The 17,203-nt window shown below is 41.3% G+C and overlaps 1 protein-coding gene across 4 annotated transcripts in view; it reads left to right on the top strand.

The window, feature by feature from the left end:
* The window catches only part of plxna1b (plexin A1b), a 181,207-nt gene that overhangs the window by 73,546 nt on the left and 90,458 nt on the right, over nucleotides 1-17,203 (top strand). For all 4 annotated transcript variants that reach the window (XM_006784514.3, XM_006784512.3, XM_006784513.3 and 1 more), the window contains exon 4: nucleotides 14,808-14,948. In XM_006784514.3, the coding sequence (XP_006784577.1) occupies nucleotides 14,808-14,948 (141 nt within the window). The remainder of the gene's footprint in view (nucleotides 1-14,807; nucleotides 14,949-17,203) is intronic.

The following is a 17,203-nucleotide window of genomic DNA, read 5'->3' as shown; positions in this document are numbered from 1 at the left end:
TGTAAATCACATAAACTCAGTTTTCTTCATGTGGGAAACAAACATTTTGAAACAAAAGACTGATGAACAAGAACAAAGTTGTCAAACAATAACTTTCTTGTTTGCTTAGTACTGCCCCTGTGTTTATGAATGTTGCCAAATCTGTTCATAGTAATTGTATGACTGTAGCCCAGCCCTGGATGAAATTAGGCACCCACAGAAGGATAGAGAAAGTCATTTACAGCTTCTAATTGTCATAATTTGGCAGCAATGTGGTTGAACGTGGGTGGGCCATATCATCTGGATAGCTTTGGGTGTCAACCAAACCCCTCCCAACCTTCTCCTGAGAGACTGCAGCCATTGGTCAGGCCCCATTTTGTTACCATGGCTATAGGCCAAACCAGAGGCTGTCTTCCACCTGGTCGCACCAGCTGCTCAAGCACTGCTGCTATGGCATGCCTGGAGTGTATCTGAGCCTGCTTGCTGGCTTGTGTTTTTGTGTTTGTACATAATACTTGTATTATATTACAGAAGTGACTGTACTCATAAGTATTACTTAAATATTAAATGATATTTATATAGGACCAACAAAGCTACAAATCAGAGAATATATTTAAAGTGCAAAAGAACCCAAAGTTGAAACAGCCAAAGAAATCACGACAAAAGTAAATACACATGTGATAGCTTAAAAAAACCTGTTAGCACAGCAGAGTACTCCTGTGATTCCAGTTAGCTTAATTTCATAAGCTAGGTTCTTTAATGAGCTGTGACCACCTGTCACCAGACTGGAAGTGGCTCAACATGGAAAGTTGGAAAGAAAGGAAAGAATTGCCAGTGGATAGGAGACATCTGATTGTGATGCAAAGAATTTGACATTTGACAAGTCATGTTTTAAAGAAAAAAAGTGATGATCTTGAAATCAGTCCAGATGCAGTTACAATACTAGTGAGGTGGTGTGGAATAAGCCACAGTAACATGTCATAACTGCAGTGGAAAATCCTTTTAAAAGCAGGCCGCACACACACATTTGTGGAATTTAGACACACAAGTGCTTCAGACTTGGCACAGAGGTTATCACTGAAAGTCAGAATTTAAGTGAGGGCGCAGAAAATACAAAGAGCATTGCATCATGTGTGGACGACATCCAAAAAGAGCCTTTTCTTGCTTGTTGGCATAAAACTGCAAGATTACATTATGCTTAAGAACATGGAAAAAAGCCTGAGGTGTATTAGGAGCACATTCTTTAGTCAGATCAGGCCAAGATAAGTTTGTTTGGCTCAGTGAAGAAACAGCTTATTAATTTAAAACTGGTATCAGATCAGTGCTCTGTGTCAACTGGTACACAAAGCCAAGCTATCTGTATCAGTATCTGGACTCAAAACGTCAGGTTGGTGCATCCCTACCAAAGGCAGTGTGTGGAGTCTGTTGTGCTGCTGTTGTGTGTTATGTTTCCGTATATAGCTATAGTCAGTCCCTATCTGTGCCCTCTGTGGTTACATAAGGTAGTGTAAAGTGGCTCTAGTTGAGCAGTGGCGGTATTAATAGATGTTATTTAAGTGTAGCACACCATGCTTGCAGCCTACATATAGAATCACAAGGAGTCTAGTCAGCAAAGTCCAGAGGCAGCAAAGCTGTTCTTGCTTCCAGGTTGTGTGTACCTGTCATTGCTTTTCATCAACTGGGAAGTGCGCGTTAATAATTTATTACCCTACAGCTCTTCTCATTGGGAGGAATATAACATATGCTCTCTGGTGTTTTATATTTACCTCACCCCCCTTCACTGTTGTGATGTGCTACAACACAGGGCAGCACCCCGTATAGATGAGCTTGGGCAATTCTCGGTGTTTTTACATCATCCAATTGATTAGCAGCTATTACCAATAGGCTATCCAATCATATCCAGCAGCAGACTCGTCACTCATTTTAAATGCCAGTAGCCGATTTGACAGCACAGCTGCTGTCATCAACCAGTATTTTGGTTCATTTAATCACACAGTGTTACAGTGTAGTGGTTACAGTGTGCTAAGTCTGTCTTCTTTGTCTTCTCCTGAGCGGAGGGTGTCCCACCCTTCCTTCCCATCCCATCCCATCCTCTCTCTCCGTCCCTCAGCAAACATCTCAAGTGCTTTAATGTTTCTACCTTTTCTTGTTACTCTTCTCCTTCTCTTTTATTCTGCCATTAGTCTACATGACTTTGTTTTTTTCTAACAAGGTTCAATATGTTTTTCCAACTAACTCAAACCAACTGAGAACTTACCAAACAGGAACTGAGAACAAACCTAGCAACTTTTTAAAATACCGACGCAAAACTTTGACTTTTCAAAAACCCGACTTCCTTTCCTCAAACTGTAGTTATATTTACTGTTACACATACTGACTTGTGTGCTGGCTTTAGTTGGAAATTTGCACTAAAATTGGTCTGTTTGCAAGAGAATTCAAATTGTTTTAGTTAGAATGTTAAGATATTGGGAAAATGTTTTGAACGTTTTGCAGTCTAGGATGGAGGAAATGTCAAAAATGTATCATCCTCATCCTGTTTCCACTGGTGTCATTTAATGTATAATATAAAGGATCAAGTAGCTAGTTGTTTCAGCGTGTGTGCCTCTACACATGCCCATCTGGTAAATGTCACTGTGTGTTTTCTACTTCTCTGCCCCTCTCCTCTGTTGCTCTCACACACATAACGGTGTAGTGTTTAAATAATGTTGAGGTATAGGTGTGTGTGCATGTGTGTTTGTGTTTGGTTTGCCTTGGTTTTTATTTTTTTTGTCTCGACTTCTCTCTTTCAGATCCTTGAGTTGTTTAATTGTTTCATTTCATCTTTTATTGTCTACACGCCCACAGCCCCCCCCCCCCCCCCCCCCCCCCCCCCCCCCCCACAATATTCAGATAGAGAACAACATTTCCTCTCCCCTCTGTCCAGTCCAGTCCAGTCGTTTGGCTCTTGAATCAGTCATGCTTGTTGTATTTGGTGGGCAGCAGCCAAGGCTTTCCCTATGGGCCATTACGGCACACTAGGAGTGCAGAATGGTCCAGCAGGGAGGGAGTTGGGGAAATTAACGGGAACAAAGCTATGAGATGGAGTGAGAAATAAAAATGTAAAGAGAGAAAGCGCTGAATGAACAACACAGAGATGAATCGGTGAAAGAAAAAGTGTTGAAGGGGTGTATTGGGAGGCACATTGCTCTGACTCTTGCTTGTGGCAGCCTTCCCAGTTCTTCTTGTATTCTCCTCCTTTAATTTCAGAGGTGAATTCCCAGCAGCAGGGCTAAACCCAAGCCAGGGACATTCTTCTCTGGCTTATCCCCAAACAAGAGTTAGTAATCTGGGGGAAAAGTGGGTGGCCTCACCTGGGAAAAGAGAGATGATGGTATAAAAGCTGGTTGGGGAAAGTTAATGTTTCAGTTTGATCTCACCATACTGCTGTGTCAGGCTTTGGGTTTCAGACAGAACCCAATGTTGTCTTTGCTTGGGTGGAGAAAGAGCATGAGTTCCTTTCACTTAACGGAAACAGCAGTGCTAGAGAGGGCTGTGCGATAAAATCTCATATCCCGATAATGATGTATATCACAAAAATTTTACATTTTCAGCTAATTCTGTGAATCTCGGGCAAGTCGACTTGCGTGAAGTGTTTTCCGCTGGGTGTCGTGTACCTGGAGTCGAGTGTTACATAAGTTGAAACGGCCTCAATTTTCTTTGTGAGTATTTATTACACGGTGTGCTGCAGGGAAAAGCCTGTTCTAAGCTTTAGTTTTTTAACATCTGACGGCTCTTTTTAGCTTTTCATTTTTCACTTTTTTTGCGTAAACACTCTGCATTCTATTTCACATGATTCAGTTTATTTTGAAAAATCTGAGCAGGATCTTCAGCTTTATTGTGAAAGGTTTGTGTGGAAAATAAACATGCGGACGGCGGAGCCATGAGATCGTTTTACCGTCGTTGATGCTAAGGACAACGCTTAAAAACAATGGCTTGTCCGTCTGTAGTGTGGCTATATTAAATATAAGAGGAAGAGAGAACTTCGGGAAATTATACAGTGACCATTAAAACAATGAAAAAATATTGCCGTAAACAGTTGATTTTGCGACACCGCGAAGCAAACGATAGCGTAAAATACAACGATAGACATTTTCATATCGTCATCCGATATATATCGTTATATCGAACAGTCCTAGTGCTAGATCACTTAAAAATACAAAAAAAAAACTAACTCTGCCATATATGTGCTTTCAAAAATTCAGTTCTTTAAGTTTACTCATTGCCAAGTAAATACTTCATCACATCTTCATTTTGAAACTATTAAAACACCCTTCTTCCCATCCAGACTCTGCAGAAATAACTTTAATCTCATCCATCACAAATTCTCCATCCAACATTCAGGAAAAACAGTTATCCTGCTGCCAAGATCAACAGGGTTCCTCCTGCTGGACAAACAATAATACAGTCGAACTGTGTCAAGCTAATGGCAGAAATCCCACCAGACCTACAGATCATGTACCACATCACCTGTAAACTCAAAAGTAAGAACATTCAGACATGGCACGCAGACACACACACAGACACACACACGCAGACACACACACAGACACACACGCAGACACACACATTCCTTTCTCGTTCTGTGTTCCTCCTTCAGCTGATTGTTTTGAGGTTGCCATGCCAATGTCTTTGCAGTTATTCCCTGACATATGGAGTGTTGGTTGATGATGATTTAAAAAAAAAAAAAAAGGGGGGGGGGGGAAGCCCGGGTGTGAGTGTAAATGTGCACAAAGGTGTTTTTACATACACAGAGGCATTGCCATGCTCACAAGCATTCACTGGCACATGTACAGAGAGGCTGATAGGTTGGTGTGCAATAGAGGATTGTATTGAAGTGTAGGATTAGGGCGGCCACGTTAGGAATGTGCCTCCTCCTCTCATACAGAAACCAGCACACGCAGCACAAACAGAACTATTTCTTAACCTAACACACTGTTCATTCTCCCAAGTTTGCACTTTTGACCACCTCATACAGCAGAATAGGCACCGGCAAAAACCTGTGGTGGGGTAACTATCACAACATGATTTGGATGTTTAAATATTATTCAACGGTTAATGTTTGAAGGCCTTGTCACCTCTGTGTTTATTGGAATTGGTTCATTTCAATGTTGTTGCAACAGCTTATGGATTTCCCCACAGGGCAACAAGTTTTTTCCCCTCAGTTTCAACTTTGGTGAACTTTCAGATTCAGTTTTGCTGACAAATGGCAAGATGTCTTGATGGTGCTGACCTTTGGAAAAAGAGCGAGCCCTAAGTGAAGAAAGTTAACTTGGATTAACACGGAAAATGTCAAACAATTGCTGTCTTCAGTTTATTTAATGTGATGTTTTACTTCTTTTTTTGGCCATTGTGTATATTTGGGATTGTCAGAAGGCTTTAAACACCTGTTAGCGTGATACTCGTCTGACATTTTCTAGACTAAACAAGAGAAGAAAAAACAAAAAAAAGAGCAAGAAAAGAGAGAAAGGATGGTTAAGATGAAAGTGTGATGAAAGTGTGTGTGTGTGTGTGTGTTATGGTTAAGTCTATCTTACGTTACACTTACAGGACAACACTATGAAAAGTCTACCACGCTAGCACCCTGCAACTCACTGATTAAGCCCACATACATACACATGGGCGACCACGGCTGTAAATCACTACAAACCACGCGGTAAAAGCTCATTTTAAACACCATCTGCATTCCTCATCCTTTATAGCTGCCAGACTTTATTCGTGTATGTGTGTGTTCTGTCGCTGCTTTTCTCTGCCCTCCAAATCTCCTCTCATTTAAGCCACCAAGCTTCCTATTGTTACCAGTAACTTTGCTCCTAATTTAAAACATCTTCTCTATCGCCAGCTGACAGTGCTGTGGTTTCACTGGTTTGTGCCATTTAGTGCCCTGTGCTCATTTAGACTTTGTTTATGTCATCTTCTCCCAGTCTTTTCTTGCTCGCTCTTTACTTGTTATGGGCGTTTGCAATGTTTGAGAGGCAAATAAGAGTTTAACTTTTCTGTGTTTTGAATAAAAACAAAAGAGGAATATGCTGTTGAGAGAAAGGCCTTTAAAAAAAGAAGAAGAAAAAAGTCGGGATTAAGGGAAGTAGAGAAGTGTCTAAACACAAAAGAGAAGAGGGGGAAAAAGATTATAGTGAAGAAAGTACTCCTCCCAGAGGAACTTTTAGGTAGGGGTAAAATAAAATGAACAGAGCGGGAGAGAAATAAATGAAAGGGGCTGTGGAGAGGAAGGCATTTGTGGCCAGGAATGGTTTGGCACACATTACACTGAGGTGTAGTTTTGGCGTGGCTCCCATTAGCCTCTTGTGTTACATCCATTACAAAAATCTGCACGCGCGCACACACACGTGCAAGCACACACTTTTACATGGCAGCACAGTCAAAACAGACCCTCATCTTAACCACCATAGAATTTCCTTGCCATAATTCTGGTCCTACCCAGAAAAGATGGAAATCACTCATCTCTCTCTCTTTCTTCCTCTCTCTCTCTCCCTAAAAGATGTTATTAGAGGCACCAGTGGCCATGTAATCACTTTGGCTCTCCCACAGGAAGAGACACACACACATATGCACGCACACACACCTACCTTAGTAATTACAGCTGAAGATGAGGTCCTATTCACTGTAATCCTAGTGAATGGCTGATATAGTTAATAAATGGTGGGTCAAGCGGTGCTGCATAGTGTCACATCAGAGTGGGGGTGTGTGTATATTTTTTTTGTGCGTTTTCTCCAGCTATTAATTGATGCCTTATTATTGTGACTGATGTTGATTAACTCTGTGCACACAATTGCACACTTTGCTTGTATTCACTGCACGCAAGCACTCAGCTACACATGCAAATTGATAGACTGCCTCACTTAGTTTGTATGCACATACACTTTCTTTCATACAAACACAACCTTCCACATTCCTACGCACACACACAATACAAACACAGTTGTTCAGCTGATCTCTTCCTGTGTTTGTATGTGGTTCACTGCCCTCTTCAAAGCCACATGCACACCCCCACACCCGGTTGCATTAAGCACTCTTCCCGATCTTTGTGTACTTTCCCACCTTCCTATGTCTGATAAGTCTGGAGGCTAGCAGCTTGTTAGCAGAGCTCCTCACAGTTTCTCAGTGGCTTCGAGGCTTCGCAGTCATCCGGAGATGCCAATGTCACTTCAGGAATCATATAACATGTTGCCATTCTTGCTTGAACACACTCGTAAACATATCAATATTAAATCTCGACTTAAGTCTAGGCACTTTGTCTTTAACGTAAACATCCTCTCAGCAGTCTTTGATGTAAATGTGTAATATTGTTTTGGTTGAGATGTCCCATAAGGAATTTGTGTTTCGCCTCAATGTAAGAGGAGGTCTTTTCTCATTTGAATGGCGACACTAAAAAGGCATTCAATTGGAAAGCTCTATCTTCGAGTCTCATCTTATTGTATATGATAATGTTGTGGTGCAATTTCTTCCCCCGTTTGCAAGACAGCTGATAAAATCAGTCATAGTAAAGCACCTCTCTAGATGCAGGGCTTCTCACGCTCTCAGCCTTGTGTGCGTATGTATGTGTGCACGCGTGGAGATGCAGATGATTGAGTTAGTGTGATTTAGTGATGGTTGGAAGATGAAATGCTGCCGCTGTGCCGTGTCTAGCAACTCGCTACACACACTTATCTGACGACTGTTAGCTAAAGGCATTTAATTCAGAGGGTGAAAAGAGGAAGAAAGGAGACTGTATGAAGAAGGAAAGATGAAATAGGAGTAAGAATGCATGATAGATGAATTAAGGAAAAGGAGAGCAATGTATTGGCAGAGAAGTAAAGGATATAACAATGACTAGGGCTTTTAATTTCAGCAAGCGCGAGGATTAAAAGGCATCAACAGTGATGAATAGCTTTAATTGGCTCTTAAAGCAGCTCACTTTCTATCTCCATGTTCTACCTTCATGTTATTGTATGCACACATGTGCTCTGGGAGAGAGATACCACATGTGGCTTGGACGTTTTGTTCCTTTTCTTTTTTCCTTTTGTGTTTTCTCCCCTCCTCTTTCTCCACAGCCTGTTACATGTTTCTGCAGCTGTAGATGTGTGTGTGCACACGTGTGCGAGTGTGTGACCTTTTGGGGAGTACTGCTGGTGAAAGGCCACTGGCTCACACATGAATAACCATGGTGTAGACATGTGGACGAATACCAAAGACGGTTGATAAGATTTGGCAAAGCAAGTAACCTGATATGACAGAATCAGATTGCAGAGCTACATATTTGACTTCATCGACTGTAAAGCCTGAGCTTCAGTATCCTTGATGGAACGTGTCAGGTGCAGCTTAGAAAAAACAAAAACACAAGTGCTGTGGTGTAAGATCGTAAATGTACAAAAAACATTAAAAAAAGCTTAAAATAACTCTGTTTTTCCTTCAAGTTGGGACAGTGATAGACAAGTGCTTGAAATACCCAGAATTCTTTGTGCTTCTAAGTAAAAGGAGATTTGACGATGTGTGATTTATTGTTGCTAACAAGGTTCCAAAGTATAGAATTTCATTTGAGTTATTTTGAGGTCTGTTAAAAACAAAATGTGTTAAAGATTTTGTTCCCAGACTGCTGTGCCTATTGTTTTTTTTCCCAAAATGTAAAATGTAGGATTTGTAAATATAAACTGATCATACAGTTAGTGGTTTTTCTAGGGAGAAGGCAAGGAGTCATGGCATGCAACTGAGTGAAAACGCCTACACAGATCTGCCATCTGGGGTTTAAAGTTAATTGCTTTATGTGAGGGATAGTCCGTTCAACTAGTGTTCTGGCTGATATTTGACAACATAATAGCCCACATAGTATAGATTTTAAAACTTTTTACATAATAAACATCTAGCACTGTGTACTCACTCACAAATGTGGCCATGAAAAATCTAGTCTGGGACTTTTTAAATGGAAATTGAAACTGGGTAGGAAACCTGTGCTAGGGTGTGGTGGTGTGTGGAAGAATTGCTGGCGTACTAGTGAAGTGTGGGAGTGTGTGTTTTTGTCTGGGAGCTGCAGCTAGTTATTGCATTTTTGACGCACACTGCCTTCGTTGCCTTTTCTTTCCCTTAATCTAGGTTGTTAAGCCTTTTGGGTGCTTGTACTGTCTATCTATATAAATAAACCTACATGAATAAGTAATATCCAGAAGCGAGTAAGACTTCCTTTTACTAACTCTCCTGCAAATACAAATAACATTGTTTAATCATTCTGCACTAATAAAGCTTCTTTTTGAATAAAAACCCATGTTTGTGTCTGCTCTCCCTCCCAGACCTTAAAATAAGCCGTTCCAGACATACAGTGTTATGATAGCAAACACACAGAGCTCGTGTGTGTCTGTACATGTGTTTGAGGGTACACCACCTCCATCATTGTCACCATAGCTCTTTGTCTGTCTTGGTTCTCTTAAAGAAAAGGCTGTTTGGTATGACTGTCTGACCCACATATGGTAAAGGTTTGCTCAGGGCTCCTATGTGTGTTGGCTGCCTATGGTGTGTATGTATATGTGTGTGTCTGTGTGTGGTGAAGTGGTATTTGTCCCATAGAAGCATCAGGGCCATCAGTCACTCATGTGTAATGTTCCATCTGCTCCCAGCTTCATACTACTTCACAGTCGGCCATACACACATAACTAAATCCCCAGAAGGGTTTTGTTTTATTTTATTTTTTGGGGGAAGATAAAACTGTTTATTCCATTGAAACCATTTGTACACACTGAATGGATGCTCTGTTTTCTCTAACAATGCATGGTAACTAAAATACAATAGAGTGTACTGCTTCCCAGTAACCCAGTATAGATGTTTTTGTTTTGAGTGTACAGTTTAGAGGGTCCAGTGCTTCCTTAGGGCCAACATCCTCCTGCTGTTTCTGAAACAGAAAACATTACAATAGTCCATTAAACACACATGCACACAGACACACACGCATCAAGGAGTAAATTGTGTGTTTTCTGATGACTGCTGCCACTCGAGAACAACAGATATATTTGTTTTGTGTCGTGCTGCGCTCAAGTTCTGCCAAGCTCACTACGCGATAGGAAGTGAGTGATTCCAGGTCTTTATCTGAAAGCCCCCACTCGGAGAAACAAAAGTGCTGAAAGAAGGGAAAAAGATTTGAGAGGTGTTTGCAAGAAGCGGGCATTAGGTTACTCTAGTGTCCATCAAACCCAGTAAATTGTGGTTGGGCTATTGTATTAGTTAATTTGGCTGAGTGGGAAATTAAATGAGGCACAGTTGCTTTGTATTGTGTGGTAGGGTAGGCTGTAAAATGAGCTTGCTAGCCAAGAATACAGAATCACTGAGGTGCACAAGTCTCTTGTTTGCTCTTCAACCTCTTTATCACACCCCTGTCCAGGGATTGTGGGTGCATACCAATCTTTTGTTCGGTTCCTCACCCATTTAACACTTTCTTTCATTTCCCTTTGTTCTGTAGAGGGCCTACTTCGGTGGGGCCCCATAAACACACACATGCACATTCACTTGGGGGCCCACATCACATCAAAGTCAGGAATGTGGGGCTTGCAGCCATTATGTATGAATGCATGGACCTAGTTATGCCAAGTTTACCCTTCTTTAGATGTGGTGTCTGTGGCGGTGTGGTTTGTGTGCGGCTTCATGCTATTAGTGAGCCAAGCTTTATGTTCACTCACTTCTCCGAATCTGCTCTGAAATGTCAAAGCCATTATCCAGAGTCCGTGGTCTTGCTGAAGTGTTACAACTCTCAGACAGACCTGGGAACACCTGGACCAGTCTGTTTAGTTCCACTCCTTGTGATGCTAATTACAGTCTTGAGGCATTTGATGTCCTTTTTTGCCTTCTTTTTAAGTGATTTCCTTCTCCCTTGTAGTCAGACTTAATACTTAAAGCGACAGTTTAAGACAGATGCTTATATGAAAATTTGTGCCTCTTCTCCTCCACCCATCTTTACTCCCCTGCTTCTTGCAGCCTTTCTTAGTCTCTTTCTGCATTTTATTCTGTACACAATAGAATATGGTGTCTGCCTCTTTCTGAATCTTTACATCTCTTATGTACACTAGCTTCATCAGTTGTCACTTGAGCCAATGACAGGCATCATTCTCATTGACGTGCTACTGTCTTATCATCCAGCTTCTTTACCCTCATACCCCCACCTTCCTTATCACCAGCTAGCTATCCCATTTATCTATCAGAGCAAACCAGGCCTGCCTGGCACAGATAAACCCAGCATTAGGGGCTTTTGGATGGATTGGCAGGTTGAAAGAGATGTTAATGCTCATAGAACAGGAAAAAAAATGGATATTAGATGTTGCAGGATGATGAGATAGGTGGTTGTTTGGAATGTTTCAGGGTGGAGCTGGTAAATTGTTGGTTTATTTGGTTACAATCTCATTTTCTGATACAGGGATTATGCATGATTTTTGAATATCAAGCGACACGTTGCCGGAGGAGAAGTATCAGGGTTTGTGGGGAAAGTTAGAAATTTATGGATACACTAGACGTTTAAGTTGTCTCTTATTTAATGTTTTAAATATTAGATTTCAGATTTGTTTTCTGTGTTGTAAAACCACTGTTTTCCTTTCTTTTCTTTCTTTTCTTCCACAGATGGCACAGATGTAGTAAAAACATCTTTTCTTCACTTCTATGTATTCTCAGTTTTATTTTAGCTGACAAAACATTATCACTACAGGAAGGAATGCCTATTTTGGTCATGGAGGTACTCTGAATAGCACTTAAGAAAGTTATGAAATGTCAGGTTATAGACTGTTTACGTCAGAACCACAGAAAGACAAAGACTAAGGTTCATTTCCAGCAGCGTTTGTGCCGCATCATTTCCTCTCTCTACTGTCTCCTCTTACTGCTTTCCCTCACCGTTGCTTAAGACAGTGTCTTTAATGTGTTTAAAGTCTATTAACGTTACATTATACATGTAGAGAGTAGAGATGGGGCTTGTTTTGAAAATACAAGCACAGCATCATTCTGTAGATTCATCCATCAAGGACTTAATGGTAAGCTAAGCAATACAGAGGACACAATCAGACAGCAACAGCTTCCCGCTTGATTACTGACAATTGCATTGATTTCTTGACTTAGCTTATAGGCACACACAAAGAGCTGTGCATGCAAGCTGATGCAAACATAAATCTGTGATTTTTATATATGTGTAAGAAAACATCTTTACATGTTATCACTCTACAAATGCTTGTAGATCAATTGAAAATCAAGCCGTATGCGCGCTGGCGTTGAGCTTGGACACCCACACAGGAATCTTCACACGTATTTGTACACACTTAGCCCTTGTATTAGCTTTAAACCCTTCTAAATGCACAGACCCTGCCATGTTAACCTTGTTATTAGAGCGTAACCTCGAATTCCAGACAGAGCAGCTCAGTTTGATTGAATTAGATCTTCTTTAAGTATCCCATCCATCTATCCATTCCTCCAACCATCTGTTCAGCTTATATATTCCATAGTCTTTTGTTCTCTTCCTGTAACTCTGGGCAGCCTCGCCCTCTGCACTTGTGGAATGAATTGATTTGAAATGATTTATTACCTTTTTTTTCTCTCCCCCCCCCCTGCAAGTCGCCCACTCACACTCACCCACTCTTCTGTTTTCTATCTTTCTCACCGTTGTTTCTCTCTGCACACTATTTTTTTTTATGTTGGCACTGTAGATGAACTGCATCCTGAGAGAGGGAAAACCTGAGCAGAACAAAGATGAGGGGGGAAAAGGTGTTATTTGTCAGATTCAATGTTTCAGTCCCTGTTTCTAAGCTGATATTAAAACCAGCAAAGAGACTGGTTTTTAACTTGGGGATTTTGCAGGCTGGATTTTGGACAGACTGACAAGCAGATGGATGCAAACAGAAGATAGGAAGGCTGTCAGAAAGACAGACTTACATTCTCTGTGGTATATTGCATTTGTGTGTGCAAAACCAGTGTAGGCTCAGACTGGTCATTAGCCAGTGAACTGGACTTGGGTGCCGGATCCAGAGATAGATATGGCTGCCAATGGAAATGTCTCATTTTTTTTTTAAGGGAGTGGGAAAAAAGATACATAGAGGCCACAGAACAAAAGCTATTCTTTCACCTCTGTGTGCATCAGCAGCTATTTTTCTTTATTCTGGTTGTCTGCACTTAAAAATTGTGTTGCCTTATGTGCTGGTATGTGTGTTTGTGTGCGTGTGCAAACTCGTCTAGATGCGAACCATCCGTGAATGAAATGTATCCTTTGTTTACGGGCCTATTATCTAGATAATAACATCCATATTTCCTCTCATCTCCAGAGCTTTATCACAGCCTTATGAGCTCTTTCTTTCACTCTATCTCACTATCTCTCTCTCCCCTTCTCTTTGGCACACACACTCATACACACATGTACACGCACACAGCAGAGAGCGATAATGGGATTGTTGCCCTTGGTTTCTTTTGGCAAAACTGTAAATAATTTTTTTTTTTATCACAAAGTGTGTTCATTGTTCACCCACATGTTTCTTTTTCCTGTGTGTGTGTCTGTGTGTGTGCATATATATATCTCAATCAAACTAGTGCTTGCATATCTATCACTTGGTGTGTGGGTTGTCATCTTATCATTCTTTCATCTATCTGGATGTGAACCTATTTGTCAGTGTGTGAATTTGGTATCATTTTCCAGCTAGTCATTGCCCGCTGTCCTACCCTTGTCACTGTGGGCTGATAGCAGTGCGAGTCGACAAAGCTCGGTAATGGAGAGCTGATACTTGCCCTCCCCCCCGCTGCTTTGTACTTTTCATTTGCTGCTGAGATGACTTTGGCTCACAGCCACGCCAGCAAGCCAATCTCCTATCTTGTATCTGCTCCATTACTTTCCATATCTTGGCAAATTATTTGCCAAAACTCACAAAGAAAAATTTGAGCATCCGTTCACGTGCATGTTTGTGCACGTGCTGACTTGGTTGCTCTGTATTATATTTGTCTACAGGTGCTTTGGGTGATCAGGTTGTTGTTCACATGCAGAGATGTGACTCACTGTTATGCTTTCTATCATTATACAGGACCACACTGTTTTCATACTTAACTTTTTTTATTTTTTGCTTATAATTTTTAAAGTTTATTCCTCCCAGGTGCTGAACAAAAGATTTCTATAGTCATGATAACAGCACCATCCTGTCAATATTGTTCCCTTCCATGCATCTACCTCTGTAATCACATCTGTGTTCGCAATAATTATACGAGACTCAATACTGCTATTAACATAACCTTTCAATTAAGCCGTTTACATAGCTCTGTAGAACAGGTGCTCTCAACCTTTTTCCAAAATTTTGATAATTTCATGCCTCCCACCTTATAATAACTGCCACCTGTTACAGTTGAAGTGAAATCAGCTTATTTCACCAGCTGGAACAACATCCATAGACACTTTAGTGTTTTTGAACTTTGGTTTGTAGAAAAAAGTGCAGCTTGAGTGTACATTATTTATTTATTTATTTATTTATTTATTTAGCATGGATATTTAAAGGGAGATGTGAAAATGAAGATAAATTTGTCACCATTTTATTTCCTTTATTCGTGCAGCAAATCTAGAGGAATTAAGCATGTGTTTATTTTTATTGTGCATCAATGTTCCACTTGGATTAACGCTGCATCATTTCTCTACAAGCAACAAGTTATTTTTATTTAGCTTCAAGGGTTTCTACTGTAAAAGCACGGGGGTTTTTAAGCAGCTGCTGTCTGATATTATTGCTGTATTCATGTACATCACTTTTCTGCATCATCTTTTTATTGTTTTCATATCCAAATGAGTTTTCCCGTGTGTTTCTTTTTTGCAGATCTTGGTTAACTCCATAAATGCCAGCCGTCCAGCAGTGCTGTACGAGAAGGTGACCGTAAGTGAAGGAGGAAGTCCCTTACTGAGAGACATGCTGTTCAGCCCAGACCAGCAGTACATCTACACTTTGACTGACAGACAGGTGAGTTCATGTCCAACAAATACACTAGGACACACATTCAGTCCCAGCAGACATGTTGCCATTGCAATACTTTTTTGACATAGTCTGCTGGGACAACATACTTTTTAAAACTCTTACTTATGATACATGTAAGAGTTCAAAATTCTCCATATCCTGCACCTGACTATTCAGTATTTGCCAAAGGTACATACTCATAAATACTAACATTTATTTTTGTTGTGTTGCATGTTTGAATAGTTCCTGTAGAGCAGCCTGTTACTAAATGTCCAGAACACACTTCCCTTGTGCATATTTTGACATTCCTACCAACTCTACACTCATTCTCTGTACTCACACAAATCATCCACACTGGATTTCATTGCACACCAACACACATTCACACCAGCTACAAACATCGCCACCATGATGGCTTGCTAATAAGCCAGACATTACATACATGGGGAGTGCAGGGAGAGTTATAGGTCAGATGGGGTGTGTGCGTGCACGCGCACTGTTCTTCTGGTGAAGGCTTTCTCTAGTATGATGGTGAGGAGAGGAAGGGGTTGGGGAGGAGGCAGAGAGAGCATGTCGCATCTCTGCTGCTCCCCATTTCCAGCTGCTCCCTGGTTGTTGTTGGTTTTTTTTTTCCTTCTGTCTCATTAGTGTGGTGAGTGAAGGAAGCAAAGCGAGAGGGGAGGGGAGGGGGAAAGAAAAAAAGGGGTTGTACATGATGGGAATATGTCTGTATTTAATAGACCTAAAATAGGCTGTCGAATTGAAAATGGGTGAGATGTATCTGGGGTCTGCTCTGTGAGAGGCTTTTTCAGAGGTACTGATTCTGTAGGTGGCTTAAATCAAAGTCAGGCCATAAAATGGAAACATTCTTTGTCTGTTTCACACCCAGTGGGATCATCAATGGTCACTGTATAACCACTGCCATGGCTGGGGCTTGGTAGATAAATATTTTTAAATGCAGATTGTGCTATGAGTGTATATAGCACAATATATACTGTAACAGTATGTTATATCACCGCCCTGTGTGTCCTGGCTGAAGATACCTCTGTTCAAGCCAGATGACCTGTGATGACATATGTGAGGCTCCATCTGCACACACACACCCCATCATCACAATCATCCATCAGTTCGATAGCTGCTCGTCACCAAACCCAGCTGCACGGTGGGGAAAGATACAACACCAAGTTCGTCTACTTCAGGAAACTTAACTTGTAGTCAAAGAAGTTCATTCGAATTAAATTGATTCACTCAGTGCAACACATACAGTATGGACATGTATACACACCTTGCACCCTATAATCCTGACCATAGGAGTACAGAAGAAAGGAACATGAGCTGTGGGATGTGCTGCTCTTATTAATGGTAACACACATATACTTTTGAGGGGACACTTATTTTCAAGTTTTGGATTAAGCACATGATTGGGGAAAGAAGTAACATAGTAGAAAATGCACACCAATGCACACACATACTAGAAGAACAAAGCACATGTCTAAGCAGCTAAGGGCATGAAGGGCACACACAAAACCATAATGTTACTTATAGGCGCTAGTACCCAGAACATATGCTCGGTTACACACACTTTATGTACACACACAGTCTTGTAAACAAGTGTGTGTGTGTGTGTGTGTGTGTGTGTGTGTGCACGCATACACACAGAGAGCTTCATCTCCCTGTGCGTTTGATCCCCATTAATGGATAGCAGGCCTGGGTTAAGCAGAATGGGGGGCTGTGGCTTCCAGACCTTATAGCTAAAACCCCTTTCCAGCGCTAATGACTGGAGGGGGCAATTGCCTTCTCTCACCCTCCATCCTACCCTCATCTTTATCCTCTGCCCTCCATCTATCCCACCATGCCCCCACCACTACTTTTTTTTTCTTTAAATCCTCACTTTTGCACACACACACACACACACACACACACACACACACACACACACACACACACACACACACACACACACACACACACACACACACACACTCTCTGATATTTCCATCTAAGCCCAAATTGAGTCCTCCCCTCTCAAATGCCTTCTACTGATCCCATTCCCATATTTTTAATGATCTCCCCCTATCGCTGCCATGGCCCCCCTCACCGCCAGATAGACACGCTCATACTCTCGTTCTTAAAGAGGCAAAGGTGGAAAATTGTGGGATAGATACATGGAATAGTGGGTAGGAGGGCCTGCTTTTGCTAAAAGATGCTGATACACTCACGCACACACATTAACACACAACTAGTTTGCATGAGGAATATAG

Source organism: Neolamprologus brichardi, chromosome 5 (assembly GCF_056152115.1).
Source record: "Neolamprologus brichardi isolate AB-2024 chromosome 5, ASM5615211v1, whole genome shotgun sequence".
NCBI lineage: Eukaryota > Metazoa > Chordata > Actinopteri > Cichliformes > Cichlidae > Neolamprologus > Neolamprologus brichardi.
Note: the sequence above shows the minus strand (reverse complement) of the source record. Positions and strands in the feature narration are given on the sequence as shown.